The sequence below is a fragment of the Xiphophorus couchianus genome, chromosome 23 (genome assembly GCF_001444195.1).
Source record: "Xiphophorus couchianus chromosome 23, X_couchianus-1.0, whole genome shotgun sequence".
NCBI lineage: Eukaryota > Metazoa > Chordata > Actinopteri > Cyprinodontiformes > Poeciliidae > Xiphophorus > Xiphophorus couchianus.
Window position 1 is genome coordinate 2,328,006 of NC_040250.1, and position 12,923 is coordinate 2,340,928.

General features: G+C 37.5%; 1 protein-coding gene across 2 annotated transcripts in view; it reads right to left on the minus strand.

Annotated features, from left to right (window-relative positions):
- Window positions 1–12,713, minus strand: part of pdgfc (platelet derived growth factor c) — a 43,311-nt gene extending 30,598 nt beyond the window's left edge. The window contains exons 1-2 of one of the 2 annotated variants that reach the window (XM_028009594.1): window positions 12,206–12,713; window positions 11,862–12,062 (exon numbers count right to left, since the gene is read on the minus strand). In XM_028009594.1, the coding sequence (XP_027865395.1) occupies window positions 11,862–12,033 (172 nt within the window). In that variant the 5' untranslated portion in view covers window positions 12,034–12,062; window positions 12,206–12,713. Of the gene's footprint in view, window positions 1–11,861 lie in introns of both variants that reach the window. The other variant, XM_028009593.1, reaches the window with a different exon arrangement.
- Window positions 12,714–12,923: the final 210 nt, after the last annotated feature.

Below are 12,923 nucleotides of genomic sequence, written 5' to 3' on the forward strand. Positions count from 1 at the left end.
ACATTTTTTTTTCTGTTCACCTTTCCATTACCGCTTAATACTGCAATGTGTTGCAATTTTAAAGATGTCACAAGCAAAGATTAACTTAATGTGCACAATGTCACATAAAAAAATAACAGTAATTATATCAATAAACTGGATTCCATGTAACAAAAAAAAACGTCTGATCATAAAACAGCATTATTATGAAGTCAGTTGACAATAATGAAGATGCCTCAAAGTGATTTCTAACAGTCTGTTAGTTTAACAGTTTTTACATCAATCAACCTTTTTCTTTTATTCTGTACAGTAGAGTAAAAATACCATAAAGAGTATTTACGATATTTTACATTAATACTAGATAATATTTAATTGTACCTTATTAAAAAACATCTTTATTTTGTATGTGATATGTTAAATTGCAAAAACACCTGAGAAAGACCTTTGAGCTCAAAGACTGTTGCTGAAGACATAACTGCATTCAGAAAACAAAACTTTTTAAATCACTTTACTGGAAGTGAGAAGGGGTGAATGAGTAAAATGCATTCTTCCAGTAAGTAAAGGACTCCTGCCAAGTAATATGGTATATTGTACAAGGACATCAACTCTCATGAAACAACACAGTGACAGTTTAATACTCTTCATAAGTTTATTCAGTCTCCAACTGTGAATAGAGAAGATGAACCTCAAAGCAAAATACCCTCTATACAATAAATAAATGTTTATTATGCTTTTGAAGAACAGCTTAAGATATGTGAGATCATTGTCTCTAGAGTCCTTGCTTTATTTTGTTTCTGATTAGTAAGAAGTGAAGATAATCAGCTACAGAGGTGACTCAGAACCGTTCTGGAATCACTGCTTAAAAAGTATTACTAACCTTGTTTATCAAATAGAGATTTTTCAGTATTATTCTATGTTCAGGCAGCTACAGATAAAGTCTGAATGCTTGCACAGTGGGCATAGTAACGCCAGTCTGTCATAAGGCCTAATGGCTAATGTGCAATTTTATTCCAGCTGGGCTGTAGAAATGGATACCCTCCCAGGGGGATCTAAGTGTAAGCATGCTATGGCAGAGCATATCCAGAAACCTATTTGTGCTTTGGGAAAAGCCATACATTCTGAAAATAGTGTGCGTTATTGGGTTACAGGCTATGTGTGCCACTGTCATAGTGTCATATATCACATCTCACCATGTGCTAGGTGACATAATCCAACCATCACGAGAAAGCGAACTGCAGATGATTACTGTGGCAGGTGTGCGTTTGTGTGTTTTATTTTGACCCTAAATAATATCATGGGTAATATATTTCACATTTACATTCAATACTTTCTGGTTCTTTTCTCTCTCTACCACCACTGACACTTTCAGATGATACAGTGTTGTTGTTACTGTCTTCCTGTTGGAATGACGTCATAGCTCACATCCTAATAGCTGGTGATGAGAAATGAAAGCAAGCAAACCGCAACAATAGAACCTTGATGGAGATTAATATTCGCATGATTGATCCTGTTATTCTTTGCACTGCTAAGAATCAGTAGAGCTTATAGATATTGCTGGGTTTCCTGAAACAGAACCTCCTTTTCAGCACAATCTGCACACTTAATAGAGCTGAGGTCAGGAATACTGCAAGACCTTAATATGAACCACCTTTATCCATTCCAGTACCAGGTTTGATGAGTGTCTGGGATCTCTGCTGCTGGAATGACCCCGATTTCAACACTAATAAAAAGGCATGGCAATGACTGTGCTTAAGCAATATATCTAACCTTAACCCTAAATCCTTTCAATAAGACATACTGTTCCTGATAAGGGAAGTGGTCAAATAGTTAGACAGAAATTTATTCTAGGCTTTTGTTCTTGGCTTCAGAAATCCTGTGGTTTCTCTGGAACTTGCTAAGGGACATGCGTCATAATGTGAGAGAGTCTGTATCATATATATATATATATATATATATATATATATATACATATATATATGTATATATACAGTACAGACCAAAAGTTTGGACACACCTTCTAATTCAATGGGTTTTCTTCATTTTCATGACTATTTATAAGGCAAGAAATCCCCCTTATTAACCTGACAGGGCTCACCTATGAAGTGAAAACCATTTCAGGTGACTACCTCTTGAAGCTCATCAAGAAAATGCAGAGCGTGTGCAAAGCAGTAATCACAGCAAAAGGTTGCTACTCTGAAGAAACTAGAATATAAAAGCTATTTTCAGTTGTTTTACACTTTTTTGTTTAGTGCATATTTCCACATGTGTTATTCATAGTTTTGATGCCTTCAGTGTGAATCTACAATGTCAATAGTCATGAAAATAAAGGAAACTCATTGAATTAAAAGGTGTGTCCAAACTTTTGGTCTGTACTATATATATATATATATATATTTAACATTACTGAAGTCGTTTACTGTATTATGAATCATCTTAGCAATACATACTGTTTAAAATAAAAGCTTTAAAGCCAAACTTGAATATAAGTGTACACAAGGGTGCATAAGTTCAGATTTGCCTAAATTAGCTTCAGTAAGTTTAGTGCACATTCAACTTCTATGAAAGTATTCATTTACATTTAAAGATAACATTAATTCAAAAAGATTCTTGATGAACAATAAAAAAAATCTAATAAAATTAACTCAATGTACTAAGCAAACAAGAAACATGAAATGTTTAAAGTAGCTGTAAAAAAACCAAAAACTTTCAATATATGCATATTACAATAAGCAGCAAACTGCTGAAACACCCAGTGGATTGTGATTTTTTCATAAATAGTTAAATGATAACATAAACACAAAGCACTTTAAGTGACAGCTAATCAAGTGGAAGCAGCATGTCGAATACTGATGAGCCTTCATGCTACTAATGTCCCCATTAAGGCATTTAGCTCCCCTTCAATCTGTCAACTAATAAAAAAAATCTAATCAGTCAACCAGAAATAATATTTGCACAATGAATAGCATTTAGCACAACAGGCCCAGAAAAGAAATGTCTGCATTTGACCTGACAAACAAACCTGGCACTATATTGTAGCTACACTGCAAACAGTCAGACAGCAGCAATCTGAGCAAGAGTGCAGGAGTAGTTCACTGGATTTGTGTTTTATTGCTACCAAATGTAAAACATAGTTGAAAACTGTGGTATCTATTAAGACCCATCCCAAGGAGCAATCAGTACCAACACTCAGGTCATCTCATTTACTGCCCAAACCTGTTCTGGACTGTAGCTATGTGTGTATGTAAACAGCATGAGGCTGTTCACACATACTTAATGTTTGCTGATGCGTTCTAAAATTAGACCGCTTAGTGATGGAGCGTGATAACCATGAAATGCCTCTGCCGCATCAGATGTACTAAGTGGTTTGGTTTTACACATGATGGGTCCTGCAGATCATCACAGGAAGGAAGAGAGGAAAGGAAGGTGAAAAGCGTTCAGCATTGTGAGCTCAGACACGCTGGTCATCAAGCACTGCAGATTCAGTATTTATAAAACATTTAGGTAAAAAGGGGGAGAATGAGATGTAAAATAAACTTTTTTGAGCTGTAGTCTCCAGCTGAGCTCTCGCCCCAGAGACTCTCTCCTCAACCCCTTCAGACTAGCGGCAGCAGCAATTAGAAAACACCTGATGGAACTAATTCTTGCTGGTAACAAACCAACTTTCCATGTTGAAGTTCTGACCTCATGTGGTGTTTCAGTTGTTCTTCCAACTTAGATCTGGAAAATTTCAACTTCCAAGTGTAGAGCACAGCATGATCCTCATAAATGTAGTTGTTAGGAAAATATAACAACTTGAGTGTTGCAATGAACAGAGTTTCTATAATTACCGTGATCTGTCGTTGTAATTTTGTTGTTTGTATGATAACCCCTGCTGAGGTTACCATACAAACTTCTTCTCAGCCCAACGCTCCTAGGAGCAGCTGTAAACGACATAATGGAAAGACACCGGTGTGATGACAAGCTGAAGGCGGTGTGTTGAAAGAGTAGGAGCTTCCTAAAGAGACAAAGGTGAAATTTCAAGGGTTCAAATTGCAGTCATTTCTTTTAACATATGTTTGATAGAGGCACCATTTTTTGTAACAACTGAAAGCAACAAGGTTACTTGATTGTGCTATAAAATGGCACAATCATCAAATTTTTGATGAGGGAAAAACATTATAACATGATGTAAAGTTGAAAAAAGAAGATTTACATAAACTCCCCCTCCGTTTTTAAAAATAAAAGTTTGCTGATGTGTCAGATTGTTGAAAGGGAATACTTTTACATTTTTTGCACTTAGATTAACTTGGGATAGGTTGGGATATTTGGGAAAGAATGTGAGGAATGCACCGAGTTAAATAATGCTTTATCAACAGTATGCAGCAAGCAGTCTGTGACAAATTAACACAGTGTGTGCAACTAATTCAACAGAGTGTAGAAGATGTTCATAAATCATGTCCTGTTTTTAACTGTATTCCTTATCTAGCTTTTGAATAAATGCTATTTTCATCTGAATGCAAATTTCACCATAAAAGCATTTTTCAGAAATTTGTTTTTGGCTTCAACTCCATGTTACTCCAACACAAGGTCACTGAGTTACAGCACAAAACCCTTGAAAAAAATCTCTCTACTAGAACATTTTTTCATTTTAAGTTGACCATCTCAAATTCTGGCAGCCAAAAGATCCCAAGTGATTATGAAGCTACTAAGCTCTGCATAAAGGCGCACTGGATGAGTTTCTTAAAGCCCTAAGATGGTTGTACTGTTTAAACAGTGGAAGCAAGATTTGTCAAGATCCTGTTTTATAGGAAGCAAGATCTGTTGCAGCAAGAAAGATAATTATTCTAGTCATCAATTAAGGATCATTAAAAATCCCTGCCTTCTCTCTGAGCTCATATTTCAGATTTTATCATTTTTGTTTATATTCTACAGTACATATGATTAATCATTGGAGGACAGCACATTTTCCTGTTCTGTCTGAGCTTGTCCTGTCATCATTTGGAAAATTGCAACTAGGTGAAGATTACAATAAATAGAGAATCACTGTTCATTGCAACCCTGAGGCCGATTTATTTTCCAAACAACAAAATTTATGAGGCTCAGGTTGTGCTCTGCACTCGGAAGTTGGAATTTCCCGGATCCAAGATGGAAAAAACAACTGAAACTCCTCCTGAGGTCGGAATTTCAACATGGAAAGCTGGAGGTTTCTTACCAGCAACAATTTCAAACTCCACAATGGTGATATGCATCTAACATGATGAAAGCTGCTAAAGTGAACAGTTTTATGTAGACTTCTGGGTTTACATCTCATTACACCAGTACTGTCCTTCGTGTATTTGTAAAAATGTTTCCCTCGCGTTTGAATACATATTTGCTTATGGTAGCTAGTTTGGTCACTGATCACCATAATCAGATGCAACAAGTACTCTAATGACTGAAATAATCAGTCAGTGGAACTTGTAATTTTTTTATATACCAAAATTAAAAGAGTTATTTACTTAAAACAAGCTTCTATAGTTTGCTCTTTTTTCATTTGCACCAGAAACTAGACTGAAAATACTTGGCAAGATTGTGTGTTTTTGCAGTGTGGTCAAAGTGGAAGACATGGGCATACCTTGTTAGAAAAGTGACTATTTAAGAACTTAATTTTTCCTGATCCTGCTGCTGTTTTTAGTAAAACCATTTAACAAGCGACATTTTTAAAAAGCTATGAATTGGAAGTTATTTGTAATATTTCAGAAAGTGAAGCACAGAAAACACCAGCACACTGCTTTCAAAGAAAAATAAATGGTCAAAGCTTGAGATGTCCTAATCCAATCCATCTCTATCATGATAGCAGAAATGCTGGAATTAGCCTAGCCAAACGCACCGCACAGTAACACCAGGACTAAGACCTGAGTTAGTTGAAAACAATAGCTCTATATAATTTTAGTACGAGGCAGAGTATAAACAAAGTTTAGGTTCTGTGTCTTACTAAAATTAGAGAGCATTGTTTCCGTCAGCCAATGCACCTTCCTGGTTCTGATTATGGGTCATCCAACCACGATTCATAACAGCATAGTTTTGTTTGCATGCTGTTCTGCCAACTTTTAGCAACATACATAAATTAAGAACTTTAAACTGTTTTCTTATTGGAGACCAGAGTATTTCCATTTGATGTTTATCTTCAGACAACCATTACTGGCTAAAGCCTGGCCTAACCACACACAGCTTGACAAACATTAATTTACTATGGCACAGGAAAGTTTGTGTGGACCTTTTTCTGACAGTACAAGTTAAACATTTTTTTTGAAAACTCCTGACTTTGGGACAGCTGGAGTGCGGGCTCCCTGAAATGACAAACAGCAGGCACGCATTGGCATGCTTTGCTTGCCAAATACAGCATTGCATGTTCAAATAGTGCTGACAGGGAAAACTTAGACACTTTTATACATGGTCTTCCAGTGAGGTTTCATGAAAAAATACATCAACAGAGCTGTCTGCATTCGGTAGTCTCTGAAAATTGCTGGCAGTAGTATAAAGATTTACTAAAAGGATTTTCATTTGCACTCAGATTAACTTTTATAGTATAATTATCATGTTTGGGATATCCATGAAAGTAAAAGTAGAAAGAATAATCTTCATAAGCCGGAATATATGTTATTTTTTCTGGATGTTTTTGTGTTTGACCCGTCTTTGGGTATGTGGTTTTTATCTGACAACCATTCTAAGTGGTCTCGCTGTTGCCCTTTTCGCCTTTCAATGATTTCATTGAACATTGAAACCATTCATGTTCCTAGATGGCTTTAATTTAAAGGAAGTTTTCCCACTGATATAAACCCAACACAGCGATGAACTGCATAGTGCTTCATTCATTCAAGCATCAAAGTGGAGACTATTCTAAGCTTTTCCATTAAGCTGAAGAAGCATCTGACCTGTGTTAAATAATGAATGGAGACACGCATTTTTATTTCACTAGTTTAAGAGTCATATCGTAATTTAAAAGTTAGGCACAATGGAGGAAACCCTTAAAATGCCATCGAGGAAATCTGAATGCCAGCTGGCTTCACTTCTAGAAGTGAAGCTTCACTTCTAGGGGTTTGACTCCACATAAATCACTATGTCTGCTCTGGACAGGACAAATTTTGTAATAGTTGGCTAAGAAAGAAACAATAACATTATTTTGTATGCATCAACTGGGCAGCTTATGTTGAAGTGATGAATAAGTGTGTTCATTTATAAGAGAGAATTAGTTTCTTTCGATCTAGAAAATCATGGCTGAGTTGGAGGATCTCCAAAACTGCAACTTGGATGTTTCTGGTCTGCAGTCATGTGAAAATGAACAGAGTTCACCAGACATGGATAACCGTGTTATCCATGATAAGGTTTATTGATGATGGACAGGAGAGAAATTCAATGGTGTCAGAATGAAGAGAATCAGTTTGTTGGGTATGGGGCTGCAAAGCTGCAGTCCAGTCAGCACACCCTACTGCCATTAGTGCCAAAGCTATGTAGGTGAACATCAAAGCTGCACTGCAGAGCAGAGGATGGAGGAAAGCTGGTCTTACAAATCCTGTTTTATTTTGTATCACATTAATGGAGAGGCGCATGTGCCAGGTTACCTCAGAAGCACATGCCAGCCTGATGCAGTATAGAAAAAAGATCAAATACTTTGATTTCCTCCATATGGTTTTTACTTTGACATGTACAACCTTTCAAAGCATTATCGCAGGTATTCCCTCTTCAGTATATATAAAAATGCCATATATATCAAACATAGCTTAAAAAAAATTTAACTTTCCAATTCAATGCCTTGAAATTGAGCCAGTGTCTCTTTAAGAAGCTCCTGTTCTTTTCGACATTCTGCCTTCAGCATGTCATCGCAACAACGTTTCGCCATTAAGCCGTTTATAAATGTTCTTATCAATTTTGGAATACGAAGTAGTTCATATGCTAAGCTTCACAGTTCCACCAGATTTTTGCCATTTGCAGCTGTCACTAGTCTGGGGGAACTGAGTGGGGGAGTTGAGAGAGAGAGATGGAAATTGTGAGTGTGAGGTTCTCTGTAAAGAGGAAGGTCAACTTGGAGTTTGCAACTCCGAGGAGATGGATTATAATGATTCCTCAAACATGCATAAAAGGATCAAAGCAACACTCCAGGTATGTTTGTGATGGAGGAATAAAAGCTTAGATTATACATTATACCCTACTGTTTAAGTGGGCTGTTCATGTCAATAAAAAATACCCACTGAAAATATCTTACTTGTTTATATCCTAGCACGTAAAGCACCTCTGCCCTGAAAGTATGCATACGTGGGACAGTGCACATGTTCCCCATAGGCCTGTGACCCCCTTAACCTTTGTCCTCCTCCCTAATCTCATAATCTTTAGAGGAACAGCAGTCCCTGTGATCACTGGCTGGTCCAGTGGGGTGCATACATTCCTCTGATGGTTCAGGATGTACCGTATCAGAATATCACAGGTAATCCTTATCTCCTACAAATATCTCCTGCTAGATTCTTCTGATGAGATCTGGGCCTGTGCTGATGGCAGAGTGAGGCAGGGATGAAAACAAACCTTCCACAGTAAACACAAGAGAAACCACTTAACTCAGAGAGGTGATATGAAGAGGCGCCCTCTGAGATGACCTGTCTGATTGGGAAGCTGAGATGCATTCTCTGTTGGATGTGCAGTCTTGACAACTGGAGTCTCGGCCAGCAAATCATAGCTTACGGTAATGTTAGAGGGCACAGTGAACTCTACAGCATTAAAAAAGCCATCATAGCTTAATAGCACAAGTTCAAACAGGCCAGGAAGTAATAAACAGAAGTCAGGGTGAAGTGTAGCTTTATAAAAACTCTATTTGCAAAGCATTGATTTACCTCAGCACAGCATTTTAATGATCAAAATATAAATGTCTATCATTTTCCTTGTCTAATATAAAATACATTTTATAGAAACACTAAAAGTAGATTCCCTTTAACTGGCTATAGAAAATAAATAATGTATCTCCTGAGGCTTTAATAAAGGGCCAACGTTGTATTTTTTACAGCTGTAGGGAAATGTACCCACAGAAATTATGGTTTAACAGAGCAATCCTTTCCAGTTCTTAAGGGAATCCTTGAATAATTAGCTTTCAAATAAAGTCATAGAACAACATGTTACTATTACTAACCTCTCTTTGGTGATAAATGTAGGTATATTTGCTGTGATTTGATCAAACTGGTGGCTGGGTGTCTGAAAGCCAGTGAGTAAACATTACACTTATGTTTTTCAGACTCATCTAAAAAACACCACTTTCCATGTCCCTGCTAAGGAAGAGCTATCCCACAGCATGATGCTGCTACTACCATATTTCACAGAGGAGATGGTGTGTCCAGGGCAGAGATGTTCCCAAATCATTTTTTTCTAAGTCCCAATCAAGTCTCAAGTCTTTTGCTCTGATTCAAAGTCAAGTGTCAATTCTCTAATGACTGAAAAAACGTCCAGGTCACTTCTAACCCTGGATTAGGTCCTTCTAATCCAGGTTCAAAATCCAAACCTGTCCCTTTTGTCCTTAGGCCTTAATTACACGAGACAAGTAACTTTTAGTCTTTTTATGTGCATTCACAGCAATATGTTTATTATTTCACATTTAATTTACTATCCAAATATATGTTTGACTGTTTTATATTATTTTCAAAATTGTTCAGATATAACATCTGCCAATTTGAAAATATAATTGGACATTTGAAATAGATTAAAATAGGTTTATGTTCAACTTCTTAATAAATCAAAAAAGTCTGTGTTTCTATGTCATAACTAATTTAGCAGCTGTTTTCCAACTACTTGTCTATATTTAATAATCTAGCTTGGAACATTTTCTTCTCCTCACTCTAAGCTGTAAAAGTTTTAATATCCGGGACCATTAAAACCTTCAGTTTTTCAAAGTTTTTTTTAAACTCAGTTTGCTTAGCTTATTTTTCAAAAGCCTTTTAAAATATAGGTTTGGACGTTTTGGTATTTTTTTTTTAAAGGGACAGAATCTTTTATTCACAAAAGCATAAAATCCAGGAAGTGAAATGATATGTTGATCTGGCCAGACGACTTTTAACCCTTTTTCAGTTTGCAAACTGTACACAGCTGAGCTGCTCTTCTAAATGAGATATCTCTACTGTAGTTTTTAATCTGTAAGCATTAGGCATGCAGGTAACACACGGAAATGTCAAGAGCAATATTAAATTCCCAGGGAGGGAGGAAGATAAATGTTAATTCATGAGGACGAGATGAAATATTTAGACTGCAGTGTTGGAACCCTTTTCTCTCTTGAGTTTTGTCAAAATCATTTACTGTGACTGATGGATATCTACACAGCACTCGCTCACAGCTGGAGAAGTTCCCATCTGATATCTTATGGAGTCATCAGCAGCCACTTGCCAAGTTTAATACGACTGGGGACAGTAATTCTCAAAGCAACTACTACTAAACATGCCAGACAGGTTTGGCTCTCTCCCCACAATCCAATCGATATCACATTGTGTGTCAAAGCGTCAGAAATCAAGTGGGGCAGCACAGTGAGCATTCAGACACCAGTGAAAGGTCACAGGCTGCTTGACCATCGTCTCCTCTCTCATCTTTGCTGTGCTTCCCTCCTCAGTTGTCCTGATTAAACCTGGAAGTCCCCTTGAGGGGCTCTGATTTCCCAGCCCTGACTGTTACTGTAGTGAAGTCACTGTTGCATGTCCTCCTCCCGACTGATAAATGGATTTTGACACATCTACTGAAACTTACAACAAATACATCTTCTTCTTCATCCTACACATAATGTCATGAAAACCTCTAATACTACATTGTTGATTTCACTCGTTAAGATTATTTTTAACCCTTTAGTATGTAGCCACAGGAATTTGCAAACTTTCGGTTCAAAAGTTTTGAAATTGTGGAGCACACGACTTGCTCACAGATTAGAAGCACTCTGTAGTCAAAAGAAGAAAAAACTTAACTTACCAATAATGATTAATTTATTATGTCATTTGGTGAATTCTGAACTAGATGAATAAGGAGAGTGTAATGCCTGATTCCCACATTTCTCACCCCACCGAACATCTAATTCCTGCCCTGGTGATGGGGTCTGTTAATGATCTCAGTAAAACAGTACAATTTTACACATTACTGGTTATTAATTGTTTACTTTATTAACTCTACAACCGCAGATGCTAATGACTTCTTAAAATTACTTAATTGTTTTTTTGTTCCAGCAACATGGCATGATTGATTGCTTCATGCTGCTTTCAGCTTTTAGACATGCACACTACACCATAGAAAGTTTTAAGAGGATACCTTTAATCAAAGGTCATAACTGTCAGTCATACAATGGCATGATGAGGGCTTAAGAACTTTGGATTAAGGTCTGAAAGATACCACTGTCTGCAGCCAGTGCTGCACACTCCCAACTCCCCAAACAACAAAGAACTCGGTTGTCAGAAATCCCATGATGACAAAAATACACGCTTCCAGCTAGAGATAAACTTGCCCTTAACATGAGATGAACATAAAACATAAGAAAACATCATTTCTGAATTAATGCGCTTGATCCCAGTCAGTTCAGTAGGTAAGTAAATTACATGGCCTGGAGCAATTTCTGTTGGATGAATGGAGCCTTTTTATCCTCACAAGGAAAACTTTTCCCCAGGGAGGCAGAATTTCAGGAGGGTTTCCCCTCTTATGTATACATACAAGGGTAAACTTTAAAGGTAAGAGGTAATTTGCAACTTCTCAACCTGAGTAATGCTGTTTGAACTAACTGAAATGCAACCTTTCACACAATTTCACATGCACTTTTAGGAGTGACTTAAAGCCAAGTAAGAAGGAATCTTTTTCTATGTCCGTGTGAGAAAGTTACAAGGCAATGTGCACTTTAATAACTTTAAGAAAGACAGGCTTACCGTTTGGCTCCTTTATATTTGAAAGTTGTAATTTGCTGACATCACTGGATTCGGCTTCTGTGCCATATTGTTGGAGAAGCGATGCAAGAAGGAATATTAATAAAAGGATCATTTGGATGAGTGGTAGTTGGCGATCACAAAGCTGGACTCTGGTCTGGATCACCACAAACATGCGGGACACAAGTGTAGTTTTGGGCACATCTGGAGAGTACAAGCAATGAGTAAAATCCACATAATCTTAATCATAAATTCTTCCTCATAACACGAGAAAACATGTAACTGATGAATGAGAATCTTCTCCAAGGCGTTCAAACTTGTTTCTGCTGCGCAGTGCGGGTGCGCACCTGTTGGCTCTGAGGAAAGTCGAATATTTGTGCTGAAGAAAGTTTAAGCAATTAAAATCCCAGCAACATGGTTTGAAAATCGCCTTTATGCACGCGTATCATCTATGGCACAGGGCGATCAAAAATACACAGATGCATTTCGGCTCAATTGCGCGCTCATGGTGCATTCCACACTTCGTCATATAAATCCCGTCAGATCTTTACGCATAAGAACCAAAGCTCTCACACAGAGAGAGACTGCGAGGGAGTCCAGCAACCTGATACAGTCCGAGCAGAGAAAGCTATCCGGAACTCCGAGACGAGATCTGTTGTCTGGCGCAGTCAAGAGTCATAACTTGTAGACTGAGATAAAATATCGCTGCGCTGACGGGGTTGGGTTTTTGGAGACTGGCAACTGACGGCACAACAGGTGCTGCGCATAAAGCACAACTTTCCAGCCAAGGGAACTCCCCTGGATGTTAACCATTACGTTGCTGTCTGGGTCTATGATGTCCTTTGCCGTCCCATTCTGTCCTCCAATGGCTTTCTTCCACTGTTTTCAAGCTTCAGGATTCAAAAAGAGAAAAAAAACACGTCAGCTTGGCTCGCAAGACGAAGACGGGATCAAGTAATAGCTTTGCAGAAGCCTCTAAAGAAAGAAATGACACGTGGTCCAATTAGTTAATAACAGTAGAACTACATAAATTAACCAAAAACTACTAAATAAAAAAAGTATAAA